We start from the raw sequence: 26,641 nt of genomic DNA, 5'->3' as shown, positions 1-26,641 counted from the left end.
TGCTGTTTATTTCATTGTCTGCATGTTTGCTCTTTATTACATTTGGTGGGGCCTCGTAGGTTGGGCCTTCCTGTCTTTTTAATTTAGCTGCCTAGCGCTTTTCTGTTTCTTTTGCGCCCTGCTGTGCTTCAGCAGGGACTTTGTTACATTTTGTCCTTCCTACTTTATCTGCTTCAAGTGTTTGCGCGTTGTGTACTTCACTTGGCTTTGACCAAAGGCTTCGTCTGCGTGCTGGTTGACATATTTGATTGAGAGTTATTTGACTTATCCTTGCTGAGACTTGTTTGTGTCGATCAGCTTTTTGCTTATTTCGTCTTTGTCATCAGCTTGCTTTGCTGTGACCTATTTGTGTCATTCAGCTTATTTATGCTGCGACTTGTTTATGTCGTTCAGCTTGTTTATGCTGTGACTTATTTATGTCATTCAGCTTATTTATGTTGCGACTTATTTATGTCATTCAGCTTGTTTATGATGCGACTTATTTATGTCATTCAGCTTGTTTATCAGCGACTTATTTATGTCATTCATTACTACCTGCTTACTTCTTTTTGTAAGGGCTTACTACTTGAATGTCTTCTCCTTTCCTCTCCCCCCCTCGAAGAGATGGGCTGAATGGGACTAAGAGAACCTTAGTGTTGCCCATGTAGCTCATCTTCTTCTTTTCCTCTCTTCTCCCTTGCTCAAGCTGAACGTGTCAAGCTCCCCCTCAGGCGTCCCCAAGGTGGTGCCCTGTTTTTCTTTTTGCAGGTGAAGTGAGGTTTTAAGGAGGGACGCTTTCACTTTGTCATTTTGCGCTAGAGTGCTTCTTGCCTCTAACACTTTATTATTATTCTTGTTTGATTTCTTCATGTTAGTATATGATGCTTGGGAATACTATATTAAACAAATTTATGCAACATACTCCTCACGCAGAGGCTTGTATTTCATTGAACAAAAATGGCTCAAATGCCTTAATTAACATATCATGGACTGAATAAAGATTTATCGACTTGAAACAGCTGTGTTTCAGGCTATTTAAACAAAATATTTCTTTAATACATCATCATTGAAACTGTTTCTTAAGACCTGACCTTCTTGATCTGCAAGGAGGAACGCGCCTGGTCCAACCTGCTCGTGGATGATGAAAGGGCCTTCGCAGTTTGCTGACAGCTTTCCATGCTGATTTCCTCTTCCAACTGCTGCTGTCCTCCTGAGGACTAAGTCTCCTGGCAGGAGCTCCCTGTGCTTGACCCTTTTGTTGAAAGCTTTTGAGATCCTGCTCTTTTGGGCTGCCAGCTTAAGGGCTGCTTTTAGCCTTACTTTTGGCAGAAAGTCTAGCTCTTCCAGCATGCACTTTTCATTTCCTTGCTGCTCATAGTGCTGTGTCCTCAGGCTAGGGATTTGCACTTCCACAGGGACAACTGCATCAACCCCGTAGGTTAGGGTGAAAGGGCTTTTACCAGTTGACACCTTCTTAGTGGTCCTATTTGCCCACAAGACCTCTGGGACTAAGTCTGCCCACAGGCCCTTGTACTCCTCCAGCTTCTTCTATAGGGATGTCAGGATCAGCCTGTTTGCTGCCTCTGCTTGGCCATTGCTTTGCGGGTGGCAGACTGAGGCACTTGCATACTTGGTGCCCATATCCCCCAAGTAGTCCTTTATGGTGTCACAGTCAAATTGGCACCCTTGATCAAAGACTATGCACCGTGGCACCCCAAATCTAGTGATGATGCTCTTCCATATAAATGTTCTGACCTGGGTTGCCTTTGTGTACTTGGTGGGCTCAGCTTCTATCCACTTTGTAAAGTAATCTACTGCCACAATGAAATACTTCCTGCCTGCTGACCCAGTGGTGAAAGGTCCCAATATGTCCATTCCCCACTGAGCGAACGGGATCGGGCTGAGGATTGGAGTCAGATCGTTTGCTGGCTGATTTATGACTGGTGAATATTTTTGACACTTGTCGCATTTTTGACATATGCTAGTGCGTCTTGCGTCACAGTTGGCCAATATGCCCGTCTTTTAAGGACCTCTACTCCCAATGCTTTCCCGCCGATATGGTTGGCACATATTTCGGAGTGGGCTACTTCCATAATGCCCTCCTGCTCCCATTCTGGAATACACCTCAGCAGCGGCTTTGAAAAGCCTTTCTTGTTGAGCTCTCCATTCATCACTTCATACCAATTTGCGCCTTTCTTCACCTTTTTAGCCTGTGCTTCATCATCGGGCAGCGAGCCATGAAGTTTGTACGCCAAGATGTCTGAGAACCAGGCTCTTTGACTCCTGACGCAGTTTACCTGCTCCTTTTCAACGATGCTGCTCTCCCTAACACTTCGACCATAACTGTTCTTGTGAGGCTTTGTAAGGTGGAGCTGGCTAACTTAGATAAGGCGTCAGCCTGAGAATTTCCTGCTCTAGGGACCAAGTCAATCTGGAAATGGACTAGCTGGGCTGCCAGCTCTTTCACTTTGGTTAAATATTTCATCATAGTGGGTTCCCTTATCTCATACGCCCCCTGCAGTTGGCTGGCAACGAGCTGAGAATCAGTCTGCAGGTGTACTTTACGGGCTCCGGCTACGAGGCTCATACGCAGGCCTGCCAGCGTCGCCTCGTACTCTGCTTCATTATTAGACGCTTTGAACTTGAACTTGATGGCATACTCAAATACGTTTCCTTCTGGAGACGTCATTATGACTCCTGCCCCACTCCCCGTTTGGGCTGAGGATCCATCCACTTCCACCTTCCAGACCCCAACGTTATCCTCTTTCTCCTCATAGGAGGCTTCCACAATGATGGCTGCTCTAGGCTTGACCTCGAATTCATACTCAGAAAGCTCGATTGCCCACTTTAAGAGTCTACCCGATGCATCCATCTTTTGTAATGCTTTCTCCAGCGGGTGGTTTGTGAGGACCTCTATTATATGCGCGTCAAAGTATGGTTTTAGCTTTCTTGCTGCTGTGACCACTGCGAAGGCTAGCTTCTCTACCAGGGGGTATCTTTGCTCTGCCTCGGTCAGCACATGGCTCACGAAATATATCGGCCTTTGTTGCTTTTGTCTTTCTACCAACAAAACGGTCGCGATTGTCTGTATTGACGCTGAGATGTACAACTGCAGTTTTTCCGTCAGCTCCGGGCTGATCATTGTTGGGAGCTTAGTCAGATGCTCCTTAATACCCTCAAAGGCTTCTTTCTCCTTAGTCCCCCACTTGAATTCTCTGTTTCCTTTCAACAGCTGCTAGAATGGCAAGGCTTTGTCTGCTGACTTACTGATGAATCTGGTCAGTGCGGCCATTTTGCCTGTCAACCGCATGATATCTTTGATGCTCTTAGGCTCGGGCAGATTGAGGACTGCTTCGACCTTTTCTGGGTTGGCATCTATTCCTCTCTCGCTGATCAGAAAACCCAAAAACTTTCCAGAGCTCACTCCAAAGAAACATTTTTTCGGGTTGAGCTTGATTCTATACTCGTTTAGGGTGGCAAATGTTTCCTCCAGATCCATGATATGTCCAGCCTGCGTGACTCTCTTAACATTTGAGTCGTCAACGTATACTTCCACATTTCTTCCCTTCTCGTGAAGGAATACTCTATCCATTGCCTTCTGAAAAGTTGCTCCAGCGTTCATCAGCCCGAAGGGCATATCTATGTAAGTATACACTCCCCCTTCGGTAATGAATGCAGTTTTCTACCTGTCTGGCTCGTGCAGACTGATCTGATGGTCCCTGAGAAGGCGTCCATAAAGCTTATCAAGGCGTGCCCACTGATTGAGTCTACCAGTTGATCTATCCGTGGCAGCGGGTAATAGTCCTTCGGGCAGGCTTTATTTAGATCTGTGAAATCAACACACATTCTCCATTGGCCATTTGCCTTCTTCACCATGACCACGTTGGCTAACCATTTTGGATAGTCACAGGGTTCAATAAATCTTGCTTCCAAGAGTTTTTCCACCTCTTCCTAGATTGCCTGGTTTTTCTCCGTGGAGAAGCTTCGCTTTTTCTGCCTAACTAGCCTAATATCCTCCTTCACATTCAGCTTATGCACCATGACTGCAGGGTCAATTCCGGGCATCTCATCTGCGAAAAATGCAAAATTGTTTTTATTTTTTTTCAGCAGCTCTATGAGGTGCACCCCTACTCCTGGATCAATGTCTTTTCCAATCTTCACCGTCCTCGAGGGATCACCTTCTGTGAGCTCGACTGTGACATGCTCCCCGCTGGGAAGTGGTTTGGCCATTTCTTCTTTTGCAGGCTCGAAGTTTTCCATTGCCAACTTCTATTCATCTTTTTCCCTGTGATACTCTTCACGCTTCCTTTTCCTTGACTTCCTCTCAGGTTGCTCAGGGAGCCTTCTCTCGGAACCGGACTGCTGTCTGGTTTTGGCAGGCTGCTTTAAGGCAGTTATGTAACATTGTTGGGCTGTCTTCTGGCTTCCCCTGAGCTTTGCTGACCAACCCTCATTAGTTATGTACGCCATGGCAAGGTTGTATATGGATACCACCCCGCCTATCTTGTGGATGAGCGGTCTTCCCATGATTACATTGTAGGGTGAAAGGGTGTTTATCACGAGAAATACTGCTCGAACATCACGTCTTTTTGACCTTTCTCCTACCCGGACTAAGGGTTCGATTATGCCGTTTAGGGTAAGCCCTGAGCCATTAAACCCGGTGACCTCGTAGTTTACTCTCTTCAGGTCTTTTCTGTCCAACTTCAGCTCATTGAACGCACTGATGTATATAATGTTGGCTGAACTACCTCCGTCTATCAGTATTCTATAAACCTACCAGTTTGCAATTCTCATTGTCACCACCAGCGGGTCATCATAAGGGTAAATTATGCCCTTCTGGTCATACTCGTCGAACGTGGCTCGTGGCTGCGGGGGAAGAGGTGGCCATCTACACTTATCATTGTCGTTTATTTGATGTATCATCGCCCGCAGGTTAGCCCGCGCTATATTAACTGTCCCCCCATGTACTGGACCCCCGCTGATCACGTACACCCTGCCCTTTGGCTTGCCATCTCTATCCTTGTCTCCAGCTGGGCCCCTCTGACCTCCTCTACGGTCAGCTCAACCCGCTCTATCCTCCTCCCTTCTTCTGGGAGGGTCACCACACTGCTTAAATTGACTCAAGTATCCTCTCCTGACTAAGTCCTCTATGGTGTCCTTCAAGTGCGTGCATTCTTCAATGGTATGGCCATAGTCCCCGTGAAAGTCACACCACTTACTGGTATCACGACTCTTGTTTACCATCCTTGGAGGCCTCTGCCACTTATCATCAGCCTCATTTACGTTTAATATGTCAGATCCGGAATGGGTTAATGGGTATACTGATCAAACTTCCCAGGCCTTGGCCCTCTCCTTGGATCGGACCTTCTCAGTACCACTACCCTGTCCGCTTCTCTGCGGTTTTGCTCAGCTCTGCTTGGCTGGTCCACCCTGGGTGTGTTCTCTGCCCGGGTGACCTCTGCCCGCTTAACCGAGTCACATGTTGCTTTCCTACCCAGCATTGCTCTGTCAGTCTCGTCTGCTTTGATAAACTCATGCGCTTTACCCAGCGCTTTAGCGAGCATTTTGAGGCTCTTACGCCCCATATATGCTCTGAATGGTGACCCTAGCAGTAGGCCACTCTGCATTGCTAATAGCGCTACTTCCTGGCTCATATTTGCAATGGTTGTTGCCTCCTTGTTGAACCTGGTGATGAACTCCCTTAGAGGCTCATCCTTTCCCTGAACCAGGGACATCAGCTCGGTTGTCATCTTGGTTCTGTCCACAAAGGTTATGAAATGCTCCATGAACATTCTCTTCAGCTGGTTGTACGAGTATACAGAACATTTGGGGATGGCACCGTACCATTTCGCTGCCAGCCCCTCCAGAGTTGGTGGGAAAGCCTTACACCAGACTGAGTCCGTCATGGTGTAGAGTACCATATGATTCTCGAAAGCTGATATGTGGCTTTTGGGTGTTGTGGTTCCATTGTACTTGCAGCTCGGCATCTTCACCTTCTCCATGGGTTTTTCCGAAATCTCCCGGCAAAATAGGGAATCATCTAGAACAGCCTGGATTCGCGCTCGTTTGTCTCTCTCCGGGCTGGGTCCTCGCTCTGCGGCCGGTGACCTACTGCGAGGGACCCGCTTCTCTGGGCTGATTCGAGCGGGGCTAATTTCCTCCACGCTCCATTCCCAATTCAGGTTGCGAGCTTCCAGCTCCAATACCTTTTTCCTCAGCTGAATGAGCTCTTTCTGCTCCGGGGTGAGAGTTGAGACTTCAGGCTTTTTGCTGCGGGCTCCGCAGCTGCCGTTGTCCGTGATGGGCTTGCCCCCTTACCCATATTGGTAAGGATAGCTATCATTGCAGCCAGTTGCTACTTGCTGCACTTAGAGAGGTTCTGCAGAATGGCTGGCATGTTTACGGGCTGCGGTTTTTAGGTTGAAAGTGCTGAGACAATAAGCTCATTGTTCGCGCCTGTTAACGACATTTCGTACTTGAAAATAGAGTTGGATCCTACCATATCTATTGGTTTCGCCGCTGCTTTAGCAGTGGCTGATGTCGATCCGATGAGGTTGGATTTCTGCGAGATGGTCGATTTGTTTGGCTGGTCTCATTAGTTTTGGACGTGGGTGTTTGTACAGTTTCTTCTCCGGCCATGGTGGTTGGTTAACTAGTCCCTAGCTTAGTTGGTGAACCTCAGGTTAGATGATCCAATCCCCTCCTTCTAGCGCCAATTGTTCCAGGTATGGATCCAAGGGTTCTGCTGGGTAAGCTGGGTCCAGTCAACAACCTACACACAGTAGCACACGTAAACTGCCCTCGGGGGTGGCTCGAGGAACCCCCCTCCAAATCTTAAGTTAGAGAGTGTTTAGAGAGAGAAAGTGTACTTAGAGAGATATAGAAAGTGTAATAACTTGAGTTTTCCGTTGTACTTTACCCTCTATTTATAGGCGTATATACATATGTATATGTATATACATATGTATATGTATATAGATATGTATATGTATATACATATGTATATGTATATACATATGTATATGTATATACATATGTATATATATATACATATATATACACATATATATATATATATATATACATACTAAGTCAGGCGGTCTTACCCCGCCTTTCATGGACACTTTGGCTTCAACGACTGCTTTCTTTACGAGAGCAGCTTCTTTGCGCAGCAGCGCTGCTGACTTAGCCAGAGTTTTGGTTGGGTCAACCATTTTCAAGGCGTCGGCTGCATGAAGAAAATAAAATATAGAAAAAATCATGAAAAGTTTATAGTACAAAATTAAAATTACAAACATTCCGAATGCAAGAGGATCTACCCTTAGGAAACATGGGACTTAACCCACCCACAGGCGGACAAGAAGCATTCGTCTTTAAAGTAGTCTGGGTGGGGGATCCAGTTTTTTTGAACAATGATATGAGTCCCATCCCCATGGGCTCAGTAGTGGTTTCAAAGAAACCCGGATCCACTATCTGCTGCCGGGCCCTAGTAGAGAGTGCTGGGAGGGGGCATTTCCTGCCAAAAAGAACCGGTTCCTAGTTGTACCGGTGCAGTGTCCGGTTGTGTCTTAGGGTTGGAGAAGAAATCAAATAAAATTTATCTTTCCACCCTAACCACTTGGACACCTTGTCTAAACTCATTAAGTATTGGGGCAAGGTAGAAAAAGAGTGTACCACGCCCCATGACCGCCTAGTTCCTTACTCAAGTAATGCATATGAGCGAAGGCAGAGAAGCTGGGAGCTAAGTTCTGGAGCTCGCAGGCGGCAATGTAGCTTAAAATGTTCACCCATGAGTTGGGGTGAGCTGCCAAACTCCCTGATCATACCCCTTTAGGATTTTCTTAATCCCGGTATGGAGGGGGAACCGAAGGCCGGCTTCTATTACCGCCTCGTAGCAGATAAAATAATTATCTACATTCTCTATGTTATCATCCCATGTCATCACTGCATCAACAGGCGGGATGATAATGTCCCACCCCTTTCAAAAGGTGTGCTTTTCCTTGAAGGCCCTGAAGCCACTTTTCAGCAGGGCAATGTCACCCGGAAGTATTCTAATTTTCTTTGGGTTAGGGTTGTCAGCAACTTTCCCCGGCTGTTGGTAGTCAGCCACGAAGTCATCTTGATCGGAGCCAGAAGCCTCGACCCCCGATCTTTCAGCGGCCTCAGTACCGCCGTATCCTTCCCCGGATCCATTAGAGGAGGCAGCCTCTTCTCCGGCTACCTCCCGTACCCTAGAGCTCCCGGAAGAAGAGGGAGCCTCTTCATCAGAGTTGCCGCTCACCTCCAAATCCTCATGTTCCCCATCCGGAACAACCTTATTGGCTGGCACTTCCATAGTGCGCCGGCTCTTAGATTTTCTGGCCGTCTGTTTGACTCTGGCCATTGTGTCCTGCACATACACAGAGAGGGAGGAATTCGGAGATGAGCACAGCAGTTCCGACAGTCCAGAAAAGGCACCCCCTGTTCTAGACTCAGTCGTTCTGGGAGACTGGCTGAGTGTCCTAGGCAGTGCCGAGTGTGTGGATTGAGAACTCATTTTATTTCTATTACTATAAAAAGGAAAACTAAAAATGGTACAGGTAGTTACCTTGCTTTAGCTCTGAAAAATCTTAAAACAGCTACAGACGGTGAACCGGGTGTTGCAAAGTTAGCACACAGAAATCCTGAAAACTCTGATGCAGACGGAAGCAAAGAATCTCTCTCTAAAACTCTCCTTTTTCTCTCTCTAGAAAAGTCAAATGAAAGTGAAGTGAGAGAAAAGGGGGGGTAAACTTCTATTTATGGAAGGTGAAAATGGGGGCATCCCCGTTTGAATTTCAAATTTTACTATCCGTTGTTACTGTTCACCCTTGATGGATGGACACGTGTCACAGACGTCACGTGACATGCGCGTGACCCTTGTGAGGGGCAAATGTTTAGGGTAAAAATACCCTAGACATGTGGACCAATGAGAGGAGGCCACGTGGTGAGTTCAGGATGGCCCAAGTGGCCCTATACCCTTTTGACACGTGGCCCTTACAGATAAGCTCTTAAAATGGCGGCCTTCAAGGGCCCAAATCCCAAGAAGCGCCGTAAAATGGCGCAGCCCATTAAAATCTAAGTCAAGTGACCTATATAGGGGCACACTTTCCAACGACTTTATAAATAGGGAGATATTTCCCCATTTTGGGGACACAACTGAATCGTTTATTACAACTACTTTCTCTCTCATTTATTACACCTGAGCTTGGAATCCGAGCAGATCCCCACCTAAATTTCCGCAATCTTTATTCATCTTCAAGTTACTAACTTGATCGTCGGAGGCAGAGCTCCACTACCCGGAGTCTCCGTTGTTTTTGCAGGTACAGCTCAGTCGGACCAATCTTTGTGACGTAACTCTCCCGAGGGATAAAAACACACAAAACAACATGGCCGAATGAATCCAGCGTCCAGCAGCTTTTTTACTGCGGTAGCTGCCGCCTGACTTCTCTCCTCGCCATGGTTTCTTTTCTTTTACCAAATGGACTTCTTTTTTGGATCCATGACAAGGTTGTGGACTGCGAGATATGGGTTGATGCTTGGCATCTCCTCCACTTCAAAGGCAAAGATGTCTTTGAATTCTTACAGCAGATGGTGCAAGTTTGCACCAAGCCTTTCAAAAGCAGTCGTCCCAACCTTAATTGTCCGCATCTGGACGGTTTTCGACTAGAGGGATATAATTGTGCTCTCCAACCGGTTGCGGACAGAGATCATCTGACCGCTCCCAGGTCAGTGATTGCTATTTCTTTTCCTTCTTCACCTCCACCAGCTTTTCAGTTTTTCTTTTCTTCACGGCTGCTAAACGGGGTGAATAAGGGTCCTTGACATCGTCAAGGTTTATTGGCTCTTTGAAATGACCTGCTGCAGAAGCAGTCGGCTTGACGTCTCTCTTGCCATCTTCTGATCCCCGTTGAGAGAGCAAACAGTGCCATCATCCCTTCAAACTTGAGAAACATGAGAGCTGGAATAATGACGGCCTTGCACGCGTTTAGAGTGGGTCGGCCAAGAATGATGTTGTAGGCGGTCAACTCTTTAACCACTAGGAACCGAACGAACATGTGCTGCCCTTGTCCCTACTCTCCCAGCCGGATGGGAATGTCAATTTGTCCGACTGGGTGCACGACTCTTCCCCCAAAGCCAACTAATGGGTGGGAGACGTTGCGCAGACAATCCCACTTGTAATTAAGCCGGGACATACACTTGTAGCTGATGTGATTAGAAAAGCTACCCGTGTCTATAAGGATCCGGCCAACCGGCTAGTTGGCGACCTTGCATTCAATGACGAATGGGTCATCATGCAGTTGGCGAACTTTGCCCCGATCCTTCTCAATGATGAGGACTTCTGGGAATGTTCCACTTGAGGACTCTTTTCCATCATCAATTGAATGGATCATCCTCTTCCAATGATCCTTGGCGCCCTGGATTGTCGGGCAATCGCTTCCGAATCCACCTACTTGGATCCTTGTTAGTATCCGAACTACTAGTATGCTTGACAGTTTTGATGACTGCCCTGGATTCGTCTTAGAAGCCGCTTTGGACTTCAAGACAAAGGACTTCAGCAAGCCCTTGTCAGCCAGACGGTCAATTGTTCGCTTGAGACTATAGCGGTCATTGGTGTCATGGACCACCTCCTGATGGAAGTGGCAGAATTTATTCTTGTTCTGCGATTGGATGGAACTCTTCGTAGGATTTGGCATCTCAATAATCAGCCGGTCCTTCACTTCTGTAAAGATGGTGTAGCAGTATTTATTAAATTTATACCGAGAGACACACGATTTGAATTCTTTCTTCTTCTTTTTGGACGGCTGATCAGGTTCTTCAACCGCCCAAACTTTTTTTCTCCTTTTGCTCTCTTCAGCTTTCTGAGATGGCTGAGCAGACCGACTCTCCTTTTGTTTATTGGAATTCTTTGAGTCTAACTGATGGCTTGACGAGCAGAGGTCGGTAGCTTGAATAAAGCTCTCTGCCTCTATCAACGCCTCTTGAAGGGTAAAAACCCTCTTCAGACAAGGTCAAACCTAAAGGTCAACCTGTCCTTTAGACCATTGAAGAAGTCAATATAAGCTACCTCGTCAGACAACCCCTGGATTTGAATTCTCACCAGGTGAACCGCCGGATGGTGCTCAAATCGAGACTTGTCTTTTTGGCATTGATGTTCATCAAGAATTTGAAGGAAAATAGGATGGCAAGCTTCCTAAAGCTATCGATGCACCAAGATGGCAGGTTGCCAAACCATTGTTGGGTAATGACCTTCAATGTAGTCGGGAAGCACCGACACCAAATAGCATCCTCCAGCCCTTGCATGTGCATGAGGTTGGAGTACGCCATGTATGGCTCTCATGCAAGGATTGAGTATTCCCTGCTAATGTATTCTTGAAGCTGTCTGGAAAGCTCGAAGTAGAGGCCGACTCAGACAGCTGCTGACTTCTCCTACTATTAATGATATCCTGGGCATCAGGAGTAGATTTTTTCTTTCCAACCGGCCATTCACTCCGGCGGGTGTTTCTTGTATTCTTCTGGGGAAGAAGAATCTTGGACCAATCAAGGGTCCTGGCTGGCTTGTCCTTTGGATGCGGAGTTGGCTGCCTGTCCTTGATTGGCTTCCTCCTTTCTAGAGGAGTCTATTTTGCCAACTGACCCTTGCTTGGGCCATCCCTGCTCTTGGTGATCAGATCCTTGATTTCACCATTGAAATTAGTCATGAATTTAATGAGTTTGTCGCGGGTAACTAGGGCGGATCCGCTTGCCGTACGGGTTTCCCCCTTACGGCTGACAATGGGGTCGGCTTGTCCATGCCTGGCTTTCACTTCGTTCTAAAGTGTCTTCGAGACAGATGCGCTGGGTAATTTGAGAGCCATCCTTGGCTATTTAGGTTTCGACCTGAGGATCATCATCCTCATGGTTAGTGAAGACCTCCGACTAATTAACGGGGTGGTCAGGAGGTGGTAAAAACTCTTGAACCATCCTTGATGTACTCTCCCCATAGACGGCGCCAAATGCTCTAGGTGTTTTTGTCTCTCCTGAGATTACAGCTCGAGGACTGATCCGACTGTGCCTGTACCTGCAAAACAACGGAGACTCCGGGTGCTTGCAGCTCCGCCTCTGACAGTCAAGTTAGTACTTGAATATGAGTAGGAGAAAGTGCGAAAAAGAAAATGAGATCTTCTCGGATTCCGAGATTAGGTGTTTCTCTGATGTGAGAGAAAGTACGGTGGGTGTAATAAATGATTGAATGTGTCCTAAAATTTGGGGAATATCCCCCTATTTAAGGGGTGATTAGAGGACGTGCCCTTTCTAAGGCATTAGACCTAGATTTGGTGGGCTGCGCCGTTTTTGGGCGCTCTTGGGAATTAGGCCGTTGAAGGCTGTAATTTAGGAGGTATATGAGGTTAACATGTGGCCCTCTCTGATTGGTCCACGTAGACAGGGTAATTTTACCTAAAACAAAAGGTGCAAGTCTGCACCAAGCCTTTCAAAGGCAACTATCCCCACCTTAACAGTTTGCTCTTGACGGATGTCGTCTTAAGGAATATCAATGTGTTCACCAGCCGGCTGAGGACAGAGATCATCTGACCGTTTTGAAGTCAGTGATTGCTCTTTTTTTTCTCCTTCTTCACCTCCACCAGCTGTTCAGCTTTTCTTTTCTTTTTGTCTATTAGAGGAGGTAAATTAGGGTCCTTGACATTGTAAGGGACTATTAGCTCCTATGGCTGACTGGCTACAGCAGCAAACGGCTTGACGTCTAAGAGATAACACTCCCATGCTATCTTCTAATACCCGTTAAGGGAGCCAACAGAGCCATCATCTGTTTCACACATGAGAAGCATGAGAGCTGGGATGATGACGGCCTTGCACTCGTTAAGTGTGGGTCGGCTAAGAATGATGTTGTAGGAGGTCAGCTCTTTAACAACTAGGAACCGGACGATAATGTGTCGCCCTTTTCCCTTGTCCCGCAGCTGGATGGGTATATCAATTTGTCCGACTAGGTGCATAACTCCCTCGCCAAAGCCAACTAGTGGATGGGAGACGTCGCGCAGATTGTCCAGCTTGTATTTAAACCTGGACAGACACTTGTAGCTGATGAGATCAGAGGAGCTACCCGTGTCTATTAGGATCCGGCCAACCAGCTGGTTGGTGACCTTGCATTCAATGAAGATTGGGTCATGCGGTTGGCAAACTTTGCCCCGATCCTTCTCAGTGGAGAGGACGTCTGGGAATATTGTACTGGAGGACGCATGTCCATCATCAACTAAGTGGATCATTCTCTTCAGATAATCCTTGGTGCCCCGAATGGCCGGGCCACCGCATGCAAATCTGTCTACTATAGTGTAGACCGGATCCTTATCTGTATTTGAGGTGCTAGTAGGCTGGACAGTTTTTGAAGAGTGCCTCGGATTCGTGTAAGAAGTCGCTTTAGACTTCAAGACATAGGACTTTAACAAGCTCTTGTTAGCCAGACGGTCCAATGTCCACTTGAGACTATAGCAGTTGTTGGTGTCATGGCCCACTTCTTGATGGAAGTGGCAGAATTTATTCTTGTTCCGCGACCTGAACTAAACTCTTCATAAAATTCGGCTTCTCAATGGTTAACCAATCCTTCACCTCTGTGAATATGGTGTAACAATCTTTATTTGATTCATACCGTGAGACATACGGTTAGAATTCTTTCTTTTTCTTTTTAGACGGATGATCAGGTTCCTCAACCGCCCAAACTTCTTTTATCTTTTTTCTCTCTTTAGCATTATAAGCCGGTTAAGCAGACCGACTCTCTTTTTGCTTCTCGAACTTCTTTTAGTCGGCTGATGGCTGGATGAGCAGAGGTCGGTGGCTTGAATAAAGCTCTTCGCCTTTATCAATGTCTCTTAAAGGTCGACCCGTCCTTCAGACCCTTGAAGAAGTCTTTATAGGCTACCTCATCAGACAACCCTTGGATTTAAATTCTCACAAGGTTGAACCGCCTGACGTAGGAGCGAAGTCCTTCTCTATCTCCCTGTTGGATGGTGCTCAAGTCGAGACTTGTTTTCTTGGCTGGGATGTTCATTGAGAAGTAGGAGGAAAATCGGAAGGTAAGTTCATGAAGTTGTAAATGCATCTTGCTGGCAGGTTTCCAAACCATTATTGGGCAATGCCTTTCAATTTAGCCGGGAAGCACCGAGACCACATAGTGTCTTCCAACCCCTACATGTGCATGAGGTTAGAGTAGGTTATGAGGTGGTCTTTTGATAAAGTGGTACCGTCATAGGCCCTCATCGACATATTATTAACATTGGCCGGCTGTGCCGCCTCGGTTATCTCCTTGGTGAACGCAAAAGTTTGTACCCCAAGTTTGAGCCAATGGAGCTGCCAATCAAAAGGCTGGACATTTGATGCCGCCTGGCCCCCAAAGAGGGTTGGCTGCATGAAATGAGGAGAATACAAACTGTAAACCATAGGGGGGTACGTACAGTGCATTCTAAATCATCTAAGGGCTAAAATGGACGGTGTTGCCGCCTGTATGGTTCTCATGCAAGGATTGAATACTCCCTGCGGATGTGTGTTTGAAACTGTCTGGAAAGCTCAAAGTAGAGGCTGAATCAGACAGTTGCTTACTTTTCCTACGCTCAATGATTTGACGAGCGTCAGGGGTAGATTTTTTTTTACCCATCGGCTGACCCTCCCGGATTGGCTTTCTTGGACCCTTTTGAGGCAAAAGAATCTTGGAACAATCAAGGGTTGCGACTGCCTTGTCCTTTAGATGCGGAATTGGCTGCCTGTTCCTGACTGACTTCATCCTCTCCTGAGGAGTTTTCCTTGCCGAGTGACCCTTGCTTGGGACAGCCTTGCTTTTGTTGATCAGATCCTTGATTTCACCCTTGAAACTAGTCATGAATTTCTAATTTATGGGGATGGACATTCTAGGTCCTTTAACGCCTAGCAAAAAGAGTCATATCTTAGTGGTTGTTGATTACTTCACTAAGTGGGTGGAGGCTTAGCCGGTAAAAAAATCAAGACCAAGGATGTCATTTCTTTCATATTGAAGAACATTATCACCCTATTTGGGGTACTCATGTCTATGATGTTTGATAATGACCCTCAGTTTGAGAAGCCTCAGCTCAAAACTTGGTTGGGAGATCAAGGGTAATCAAATTTTTTTGCATCAATCGGCCGACCCCAAGCAAACGGCCTAGTTGAAGCCTTCAACAAACTTACCTCATACGGCATTAAAATAAAAATTGAAAGAGCCGGAGGTTTATGGGCTAAAGAATTAATTTATGCCCTATGGACCATCCGGACAACTGCAAAAGGGGCAACTGGTGAAACCCCATTTCTCATGGTGTACGGTGCTGAAGCCGTCTTGCCCATCGAGCATTATGAGCCGACTCTACGATTCATGCTATACGATGAAGAGACAAACTAATAGGCCATGCGGCTAACATGGACTCACTACCGGATCGTAGGGGAAATGCTGCCTTGCGTCATGAGATTTACCGTCTAAGAATGACTCGTGCCTACAACAAGAAAGTACACAAGTGTCCTTTGAAAATTAGGGACTTTGTGTACGCAACATGGAGGCGACCGGTATGGCAAATGAGCTTGGAAAGCTTACTCCTACTTAGGAAGGCCCTTACCAGATCTATGAGGAAGAGACGACACCTACCGCCTGGACACACCCGACGGTAGGCGGCTGCGTAGAACTTGGAAGGTAGACAATCTCAAAAATTACTACTTCTAAGTGTTGTAAATATTTGTAAATAAAAAGCCTATCAATGAAAAAGTTTCTTTTTGCTTCTGAATCATGTTATCTATTCCTCTATATACACGCGACCTATCATATGTGCCACCTGTTTGATTTACAGACGGTACACCTCCGCCTAATAACTTAAGATTAAAATTAGAAGTTAAACACTAATGTCCAAATAACTTGAGGTTAATGGACAGATAATAAACTAAGCACAATGAGGTTTAGTGGCTATACAACCGTCTTTTAAAAGAGACATGAGGTTAGTGGCCGGATGATTACACATTTTATAAATTCGCCTGCTCCAATGTGAAATATGGCGTCCGGCGACGCCCTTCTTGGTGTTATCGTTGCAGAGGGTATTCTATCGTTTTCTCTACCAGCACATATAGACGGCAAAAATTGAACAAACTAATTGGTCAACTCATAGTCGTTTGACTAGGAATCTAAAGAATGACAAAGACAACAAAAGCTGGATGTTCAACACATCAGCCGGCAATTGACCGAAGTTCTAACATTGATTACTTCTTGAAATTATACAAGTCATCCCAACAGGGGCAAACGGACATTGAGTATAATTGTAAATTAAATTATGGCCATCAACCTACATAAAAGGACCTAGAGGATAACTAAGCCTCAGAAACCTATTTGAAATGGGGTAGGCACATAAGGCCTCCTGAGAAATTTAGGAACGCCTTTAATTGAAACAAAAGATTAGAAGGCGGACCAATGCAAACTTTACATTCTAGTTGATGCAACTTGTAATATTTGTAGCATGAAAAACCATCCGATTATCGCAAAGAGGTCTAATGACAGCCTGCAATAAGCATCGACTGCTCGAGTGGCCAGCTGTGCGCTTGGTTTAGGGCAATCACCTTAGTGATTGATTGACTTGAAAATCAGTCATACTCCAATCAGTTATCACACATTTTCAAGTCAATCAACCAACCTTTAAACTCAAGTGCACAGCCGCCTAGAGGAAAAAACATCTGGTATACAATACCCAACTCAAATTTAAGTTTAAATTTGAAATTTAACACAAGTGTTGTAAACCGACCTAATGGTCGGATGGTTCATCATAAACAAATCTAATCCCTTTATCAGCTAAAATAAGTTAAACTGTCAATCGTTTTAATAATCGGTGAAAAAAGAAATTTTTGAGTAACTCGACCCCACGGTCAGTAAAAAGACAATCATACTCGGCACGCAGGCCAGAAATGTATTTGAAAAGGCCATTCAACCGTAGAAAACACATAAAATCTAATCAGCTTCGGGAGAGGATTCGGCTTCATTTTCATCTACCATCTCATCATTGGTCAGATGCTCTTCATTGCCCTCCTTAGCCTCGTCCTCATCCTAGATATCCTCCCCGTCATCTACCCCCTGGCCCGCTTGCGCATCTTGCTCCTCCTTAGCTTGCTCATAGCGATACTCCCAAACTGAGTAATCATCATTGGGGAACAAGGACTTCCATGCTATCTTCATGCGAGTGATGCAGTTGGGATCATTCTCCTGAATGAGCTGCTTCTTCTCCTCCTCAACCCTGGTGGACCATTTGGATGCGAGCTACTTTTCTTGGTTGGCAAGCTTGTGTTACAGCTTCTCATTTTGACCTTTGAGACTATCCGTCTATTTTCCAGCATCTTGAAGCTCCTCCACCTTTTCCTTAGCCGTTTTCAGCTCAACTTTCAGCTTAGTCACCCTCTTCTAGGTCGCCTCCAAATCTTTCTTTACTTGCAAATTTGCAGTCGCTTGTGAGTATAAGATATCTTGGCTCAATAACTCAATCATATTTACACCATACATGGCTTTGTCGGGATTTGAAGCGGCCCTTAGGTTGGCAACTCTTACCTCTTTTTGCTTGTTGTTGAATGGTTTTATAAGACCATTCACTCGCAGCATGGCCTACGTCTGGCCAAAAGGAAAGGCGGTTAGTATACAGTTGGAAAAAGCAAAAATTAGAAAATAACTTACAAAAATCACGTCTGCCAAATTTGCAAGGATAGCATTAAAGTTCATGGAGTCGACTCCTTTAATAGAGTCGCGGCTAGCTTTAAAGCTGGTTGGCGAATGACTATAAGTCTTAACCCTACAAGGGTAACGCAACGGATCAAAGGCGCTGGTACATGGGATAACGACCAGATATGTTTTGGGTAAAATTAACCTGTCCACGTTGGCCAATTGGAGAGGGCTACGTGTCAAGCCTAAACTGGTCCAATTGGGCCAACTGCCAGCTAACACGTGTCAACCTTAGATGCTTCATGAATCGCGGCGTTCAAGGGCCTAATTTCCAAGAACGTCGTAAAACGGCGCAGCACACAAAATATAGGTCAAATGACCTAGAAAGGGGCACATCCTCCAATGACCCTATAAATAGGGAAATATTCCCCAAATTTGGGAACACATTCAATCATTTATTAAGCCTATCCTACATTCTCTCACACGGAGAAACACCTGATCTCGCAATCCGAGAAGATATCACTTTCTTTTCCGCACTTTCCCCTACTCATATTAAAGTAATAACTTGAACGTTGGAGGCGGAGCACCAAACACCCGAGGTCTCCGTTGTTTTGTAGGTACAGGCTTAACCTAAACAGTCCTCGAGCTGTAACTCTCCCGAGGGACAAAAACACCCTAAACATTTGGCGCCGTCTGTGGGGAGAGTACCTCAAGGGTGGTTCAAGAGTCCGTACCACCTCCTGACCACCCGGTTAATCAGCCGGAGGTTTTTACTAACCATGAGGATGATGATCCTCAAGTTGAAACCTTTATAGCCTAGGATGGCTCTCTGATCACTAAGCGCATCCGTCCCAGAGACACCCTGGAACAGAGTGCAAGCCAGGCGGGTATAAGAAACCCTTGGACAGCCGGAAGGGGAAACCCTCACTACAAACAGATCCGCCCTAGTCACCCGGGACGAACTTATGAAATTCAAGACTAGTTTGAAGGGTGAAATCAAGGATCTGATCACCAAGAGCAGGGTTCGCCCAAGCAAGGGTTAGTCCGCAAGGAAGACTTCTCTAGAGAGGAGAAAGCCAGTAAGGGACAGCCAGCCCACTCTGCAACCAAAGGACAAGGCAGCCGGGATAATTTACTGGTTCAAGATCATTTTCCCCAAAAGGGTCCAAGAAAACCCCGCTGGGGTGAACAGCCAGTGGGAAACAAAAAATCTACTCCTGACGCCCGGGAAATCATCACCCGTAGGAGAAGTCAGCAGCTGTCTGAGTCCACCTCTACTTCGAGATTTCTAGACAACTTAAATAATACAGCAAGGAATACTCTTGCGTGAGATCCATACAGGCTGTTTAGGGTATTTTTACCCTAGACACGAGGACCAATGAGAGGTCGCCACGTGTCGAGCTCAGGATGGCCCATGTGGCTCAACATCCTCTTGACACGTGGAACAATGAGAGGTTGCCACGTGTCGAGCTCAGGATGGCCCATGTGGCTCAACATCCTCTTGACACTTGGCGCCCTCAGATACGTTTCTGAAATGGCGGCTTTTAAAGGCCCAAACTCCTAGGAGCGCCGTAAAACGACGCAGCCCTCTAAAATCTAGGTGAAGTGACCTAGGTAGGGGCACATTTTCCAACGACCCTATAAATAGGGAGATATTTTCCCACTTTAGGGACACATTCAATCATTTATTACACCCTTATTCTCTTACATCAGAGAAAGACCTGAGCTTGGAATCCAAGAAGATACCTACCTAAATTTCCGTTCTTTTTATTCCGTTTCAAGTTACTAACTTGATCGTCGGAGGCGGAGCTCCAACCACCCGTAGTCTCTGTTATTTTGCAGGTACAACTCAGTCGGATCAGACTTCGTGACGTAACTCTTCCAAGGGACAAAAACACCCAAAACATTTGGCGCCGTCTATGGGGAGAGTACCTCGAAGATGGTTCAAGAGTCTGTACCACCCCCTAACCGTCTGATCGATGACCCTGAAGTTTTTACAGACCAGGAGGATGAAGATCCTCAGGTCGAAACCTTTACAGCCGAAGACGGCTCTCTAAGAATCAAGCGCATCCGGCCTAGAGAGACTCTGGAGCGGGGTGCCTCACAGGCGGGTCCGAGCAGACCCACTGGGCAGCCGGAAGGGGAAACCCAAACGGCAGTTGGATCAGCCCCTGTCACCCAAGACGAACTCATGAGATTCATGACAAGTTTCAAGGGTGAAATTAAAGAGTTGATCACCAAAAGCCGGGCTGGCCCAAGTAAAGGTTAGTCGGCGAAGAAGACCCCTCCTGAGAAGGGGAAGTCAGTCAGAAACCGGCAGCCCACTCCTCATCCAAAAGAAAAGGCACCCGGGACCATTGATTGGTAAAAAATTCTCCTTCCTGGGAGGAACACCAATAACACTCGCCGGACCCAACAGCCGCTGAGAAGTAAAAAATCAACTCTTGACGCCCGGGAGATCATCAACCGGAAGAGAAACCAATTGCTGCCTGAGTCGGCTTCAACGTCGAACTTTCCGGACAACTTCAACAACATTTCTGCAGGGAGTGCACCCTCCTTGCATGAGAGTCATACAGGCGGTAATACTGTTTATTCTGGACCTCATATGATTGGAGTTGTCCCGTATGTGCCTACTCAGGCTTACAGGCAGTATCCCCATCACTTCATGCTGCCGGCCTTCTTTGGGGGTCAGGCGGCATACCCAAATGTCCAGCCATTGGACTGGCAGCTTCGTCTGCTTCTCTTGGGTGAACAGCCTTCTGCGTTCACTCCGGAGATAACCGAGGCGGCTCAGCCTGCCAAGGTTAAGAACGTGTTAGTTGGTACCTATGATGGTACCACCAATCTGGAAGACCACCTCATGGCTTACACCAACCTCATGTATCTGCAGGGGTTGGATGATGCCACTTGGTGTTGATGCTTCCCGGCTACATTGAAGGGCATTGCCCAACAATGGTTTGGCAATCTGCCAGCCGGGTCTATCGATAGCTTCAGGAAGCTTGCCTTCCTGTTTGCTTCCAACTTCTCAATGAACATCCCTGCTAAGAAAACAAGCCTTGATTTGAGCACTGTTAAGCAGGGAGAGAGAGAAGGTCTGCGCTCATATGTTTGGCGGTTCAACCTGATCAGAATTCAGATTCAGGGGCTATCTGATGAGGTAGCTTTTATAGACTTTTTCAAAGGTCTGAGAGACGAGTCGACCTATTCAGAAAAGGGGCTTTCACCCTGCAGGCGGCCCTGAGGGAGGCGGAAAGCTACATTCAAGCTACCGACCTCTGCTCGCCTGGAGGCCAGTCGGACTCTAAGAAGTCTGACAAGCAGAAAGACAACCGGCCTGCTCAGCCGGCTAAAAAGAAAGAGGAGAGCAAGAAGAGAAAAGAGGTATGGGCGGTTAGTGACACTGACCAGCCGTCCTAGAAGAAGAAGAAAGAATTTAAATCATACGTCCCAAAGTACGAGTTTAACAAGGACTGCAACTCCATCCTCATGGAGATTAAGGACCGGTTGTCCCTAGAGAAGCCGAATCCAATGAAAAGTTCCATTCAATCCAGGAACAAAAATAAATTTTGTCAATACCATGAAGAAGTTGGCCATGACACCAACGACTGCTTCAGCCTTCAACGGACTTTGGATCGTCTAGTTGAAAAGGGGATGCTGAAGTCCTATATTTCTAAGTCCCCCGCTGGGGCAAAAAAGAAAAACAAGGGTCAGTCCTCCAAGACTACCCCCAGCTTGCTAGTAGTTCGGATACTGACAAGGAGCCGGTCTACACTATAGCAGGCGGGTTCTCATGTGGTGGCCCTACCATCCGGGGCACCAAGAGCCATCTTCGAAAGATGGACAAAGATGATGATGAGCAGGCGTCTGCCAGCTCTTCCTTCCCAGACGTCTTGATCACTGAGAAGGATAGGGGGCAGCGTCCGCCGCCCTCATGATGACCCGGTGGTCATTGAATGTAAGGTTGCCAACCAGCTGGTTGGACGGATCCTTATAGACAGCGGCAGCTCATCAGACATCATCAGCCTCCGGTGCCTGCAAAAGCTGAAATACAATGTCAGCAGTATGCACCCGGTCACCCACCCCTTGGTTGGTTTTGGGGGTGGGATTGTCTACCCAGCCGGTAGAATTGACTTACCCATCCGGCTGGGGGAGAAAGGCCAGGGACGACATATTGTCGTCAGATTCTTGGTCGTTGAGGAGTTGACTGCCTACAACATTATCCTTGGCTGGCCAACTCCCAACGTAGCCAAGGCAGTAATCATCCCATCTCTCATGCTCATCAAGTATGAGAGGGATGACGGCACTGTGGGTTCCCTGAATGGGGATCAGAAGACGGCCCGAGAGTGTTATCTCTCAGCCGTCCGAGATACCGTGGCCCTAGGCGGTCAGGAACCCATAGACCTTGACAATGTCAAGGATGCCGACCCAGCTCCTGCCCCACCAGCAGCCGGAAAGAAAAGAAAGGCACCTCTGCTGGTGGAGGTGAAGAAAGAGAAAAAATAGCAATCACTGACCGGTGAGCGGTCAGATGAGCTCCGTCCCCAACCGGCTGGCGAAAGCATTGATCTCGTTCTGGATGACAGCCGTCGTACTGTTAAGGTTGGGACGGCTGCTCATGCGACCTTGAGTGCAAGCATGCACCTTCTGCTGAAGGAATTCAAAGACATTTTTGCCTTTGAAGTGGAAGAGATGCCAGGCGTCAGCCCGGATCTCGTTGTCCACAAACTCGCCGTGGCCCCAAAAAGAAGCCCATCCTGCAAAAGAAAAGGAACCACGGCGAGGAAAGAAGTCAGGCGGCAGCTGACGAAGTCAAAAAGCTGCTAGACGCTAGATTCATTCGGCCTTGTAATTTTCCCGACTGGGTGGCCAATGTGGTCCTTGTTAAGAAACCGAATGGGACCTGGCGCATTTGTGTTGATTACACAGATTTCAACAAGGCGTGTCCAAAGGAAAGTTATCCGCTTCCAAAGATCGACAGTCTGGTCGACTCTACAGCCGGTCACGCCTTGATGAGTTTTATGGATGCCTATTCCGGCTTCCATCAGATACCCATGTGGAAGAAAGATCAAGAAAAGACAGCCTTCGTCACTGATCAGGGGCTATTCTGTTACACGGTGATGCCGTTTGGCTTGAAAAATGCGCCGGCTACGTTCCAACGGATGATTAATACTGTCTTTGTTAATCAAATTGGGAGGAATGTAGAGGCATACATTGATGACATGATAGTCAAATCCAAACAGCAAGCGGATCACCTTGCTGATCTCCGAGAAACCTTCACCACACTCAGGCGGCATAAGGTCATGTTAAATCCTAAGAAATGCGTCTTTGGTGTTGAGTCTTGGAAGTTTCTCGGATTCCTGATTGATATAAGGGGGATAGAGGCTAACCCTAAGAAGATACAGGCGGTGATTGACATGAAGTCACCCCGCACTGTCAAGGAAGCACAAAGACTAACCGGTTACCTGGCTGCTCTGGGGAGATTCCTCAGCCGGTCAGGCGACAAATGCCTTTATTTTTTCCAAGCAATCAGGAAGAAGACCAGATTCGAATGGGGAGATGAGGCTGAGGCGGCCTTTCAACGGCTAAAAGAACACCTCCACTCTTTGCCAAGACTTGTTAGTCCATTGCCTAGGGTGGTGTTATACATGTACTTAGCCGTCTCAGATCATGCTCTCAGTGCCGTTCTCCTTGCTGAGAGAGACGGTGTTCAGCTTCCGGTCTATTGCATTAGCCATGTCTTAAAAAATGTTGAGCTCCGGTACCCCATGGTAGAAAAATTTGGCCTTGTTCTGTATATGGCTTTCAAGAAATTGAAGCCATACTTCCTGGCTCATCCGGTGGTAATCTACACCGACCAGCCCCTCAAGCGGCCAATGTCTACTTTGGAGTCATCCGAAAGAATGTTGAAATGGGCTATTGAAATGCAAAGTCTTGTAATCACTTTTGAACCTAGAACAGCAGTGAAAGGTCAGGCGTTTGCCGACTTCATTGTTGAAATGACCCGACCGGTGCAACCGGATAATCTTGACCAGGTTTGGAAAGTGTATGTAGACGGAAGCTCAACAAAGAACAGCTGTGGTGCAGGAATTATATATGAGTCCCTAGAGGGGGACAAATTTGAATATGCACTGCGGTTTAAGTTTCAAGCCTCAAATAATGAGGCGGAATATGAAGCCCTGCTAGTCGGAATCCGCATGTGTAAGGTAGCAGGGACAACAAAGATTGACGCCTATTCTGATTCACAGTTGGTCGTTAGCCAATATGAAGGAGCATATGAAGAAACTCATCCGGCTATGATCAAATATCTTCAGGCAGTCAAGGAAGAGACTAGAACACTTGAGGAGTTCCGTCTGAATCAAGTGCCCAGGTCAGATAACAACCAGGCGGATGCCTTGTCCAAATTGGCTTCATCCGCCTGCTGTGATACTCCTCGGTCGGTCTTTTGGGAAGTTCTTGAAAAGAGAAGCATACATGAAGAGACCATTGGAATCTTAGACCAAAGCTCCACCTGGATGGATGCCATCCGGGCTTATCTTTCAAACGACACACTTCCTGATTCACCACAAGAAGCAGCCGTCTTGAAGAAGCGAGCTGCAAGCTTCGAGTTGAAAAATGGAGAACTCTTCAAGTCAGGATTTCTTAAGCCCCTGTTGAAGTGTGTCACCCCAGAAAAGGGGAAGGAAGTTCTTGAAGACTTGCACTCGGGATTCTGCGCCACTCATATAGACGGCAGGTCCCTAGCCGTCAGAGCCAGACGACATTACTTTTGGCCCACTCTTGAGGCAGACGCCAAGGAGTTGGTGAAGAAATGTGACAAGTGCCAAAAATTTGGCAAACTCATTCACCGTCCGGCTACTGATCTGACGGCCATCCACAGCCCAATCCCGTTTGCAAAATGGGGCATGGACATTCTAGGTCCTTACACGCCTGCTCCAGGCGGAAAGCGCTACATCTTGGGGGCTGTGGATTATTTCACCAAGTGGGTGGAGGCTGAGGCGGTTAAAAACATCAAGACCTCAGACGTAATTTCCTTCATTTGGAAGAACATTATCACCCGGTATGGGGTACCTATGTCTATGGTGTTTGATAATGGTCCTCAGTTTGAGACGCCTCAGCTAAAAACTTGGTTAGGAGATCAGGGGATCTCAAGCTATTTTGCATCTGTTGGCCGGCCCCAAGCAAACGGCTAAGTTGGAGCCTTCAACAAACTCATCTCAGATGGCATTAAAAAGAAAATAGAAAGAGCTGGTGGCTTATGGGCAGAAGAATTAATCCATGTCCTATGGGCCATCCGGACAACAGCAAAAGGGGCAACCGGTGAAACCCCATTTCTCATGGTTTACGGTGCTGAAGTCGTCTTGCCCATCGAACATTACGAGCCGACTGTCAGAGTCATGCTGTATGATGAAGAGGCAAACTGGGAAGCAATGCGCCTGGCATTGGATTCATTCCCAGAACGCAGGGGCAATGCCGCCTTGCGTCATGAGATTTACCGTCAGAGAATGACTAGAGCCTATAACAAAAAAGTACACAAGCGTCCTTTGAAAGTTGACGACTTAGTGTTACGGAAAATGGAGGCAACCGGTAGGGCCAATGAGCTAGGAAAGCTAACTCCAAATTGGGAAGGCCCCTACCGGATCTATGAAGAAGTAAAGGATGGCACCTACCGCCTGGAAACCCCAGACGGCAGGCGTCTGCCTAGAACTTGGAATGTAGACAACCCAAAAAAGTACTACTTCTGAGATTGTAAACTTTTTGTAAATAGTGAGTCAATTAATGAAGATTCAGACTTTGTTTGGAAAATCGAGTTATTGTTTAATTATCCATCCGGGTAATACCCAGGCGGATTCTTCTTTACCTAACTGAGTTTGACACTTAGTAAAGGTTATATTTGTTGGACCGCCTGGGAACTACTCGGATCCCTTGTTTATTTAAGTTTGATACTTTGTTTATTCAAATGCCTGATTATCTGTCTAGGTAATACCAGACTGGCTCGCTTGTTTAAAAAACTAAGTTTGATACTTAGTGTAAATTCAATACTGACTAAAAACTAAGCACAAAAACGTTTAGTGGCTATACAACCGGTCCCAAACAAGACCAGAGGCTGAAATAGCCGGATGGTTGCTCATTTTATAAAATCGCATGTCCCAGCATGGACAAAGGCGTCCGGCGACACCCCTCCGGGTGCAATCGTCGCAGAGAACTGACTATTAGTCGGTTCTACGTACCCATGCAGACGACAAAAATTGAACGACCAAACTGGCCAACTCATAGCCGTCTAACCAAAATAACCAACGAAGAACGAATAAGTTTCCAGATACTGGATGACCATAGGCATCAGTCGGTCATTGGTAGAAATTCTTACTTGGGTTATTTATTCCAAAGTTCCACTCCCTTCACCTATTGGGGCAAAGGATTGTTTAATGGCTACGCGTTAACCCCAGACGGAATATAACCGCCTGGGTAAGAAGCTCAAAGCACCCGCTTTTATGGCCGGCTGTGCACTTGGTTTGGGGCAATCACCATTGTGATTTATTGGCCTAAAAACACTCCATACTTCTCCAAGTATCAAGTGTTTTCAAGCCAATCAATCAGCTTGGCACTAAACCAACCACACAGCCGCCCAGGGGCAAGAGCACTCGGATTGCAAATTGCCGCATGCTTTTTTAAGTTAGGCAAAATACTTAAGAATTGCAAACACATGAAAAATTCAAATTGACAAAAACTCAAAACAAACATATATAAAATCCGACTGAGTCGGAATACTTCATTTATATTTGAAATGGCACAAAGGCCAGAATAATTGTTAACCGGACACATCCGGTGAAGAAAGAAAGTGGAAATGTTAATCCAACCCCATGGTTGGTAAAAAGATACAACAAAACACGGCATGCAAGCCGGTAAATAACATTGATTGGCATACTGCCGCAGAAAGGTGGGAGGCCCGCCTAAGGCTGAGGCGGAGTC

General features: G+C 46.7%; 2 protein-coding genes across 2 annotated transcripts; both read right to left on the bottom strand.

Moving 5' to 3' along the window:
- Nucleotides 1–904: 904 nt before the first annotated feature.
- Nucleotides 905–1,854, bottom strand: LOC145636842 (uncharacterized). Its single transcript, XM_081688383.1, has 3 exons — nucleotides 1,735–1,854; nucleotides 1,148–1,527; nucleotides 905–1,010 (listed from the first exon to the last, which is right to left on the bottom strand). Exons 1-3 carry the CDS (start codon nucleotides 1,852–1,854, stop codon nucleotides 905–907), a joined length of 606 nt encoding a protein of 201 aa, XP_081544509.1.
- A 418-nt stretch (nucleotides 1,855–2,272) lies between these two features.
- On the bottom strand, nucleotides 2,273–3,121 carry LOC145636841 (uncharacterized). Its single transcript, XM_081688382.1, has one exon. It carries the CDS (start codon nucleotides 3,119–3,121, stop codon nucleotides 2,273–2,275), a length of 849 nt encoding a protein of 282 aa, XP_081544508.1.
- Between the last annotated feature and the right edge of the window lie 23,520 nt (nucleotides 3,122–26,641).

Source organism: Chenopodium album, chromosome 6 (assembly GCF_948465745.1).
Source record: "Chenopodium album chromosome 6, dcCheAlbu1.1, whole genome shotgun sequence".
Classification (NCBI taxonomy): Eukaryota; Viridiplantae; Streptophyta; class Magnoliopsida; order Caryophyllales; family Amaranthaceae; genus Chenopodium; species Chenopodium album.
This window is presented reverse-complemented; position numbering and strand designations above follow the sequence as displayed.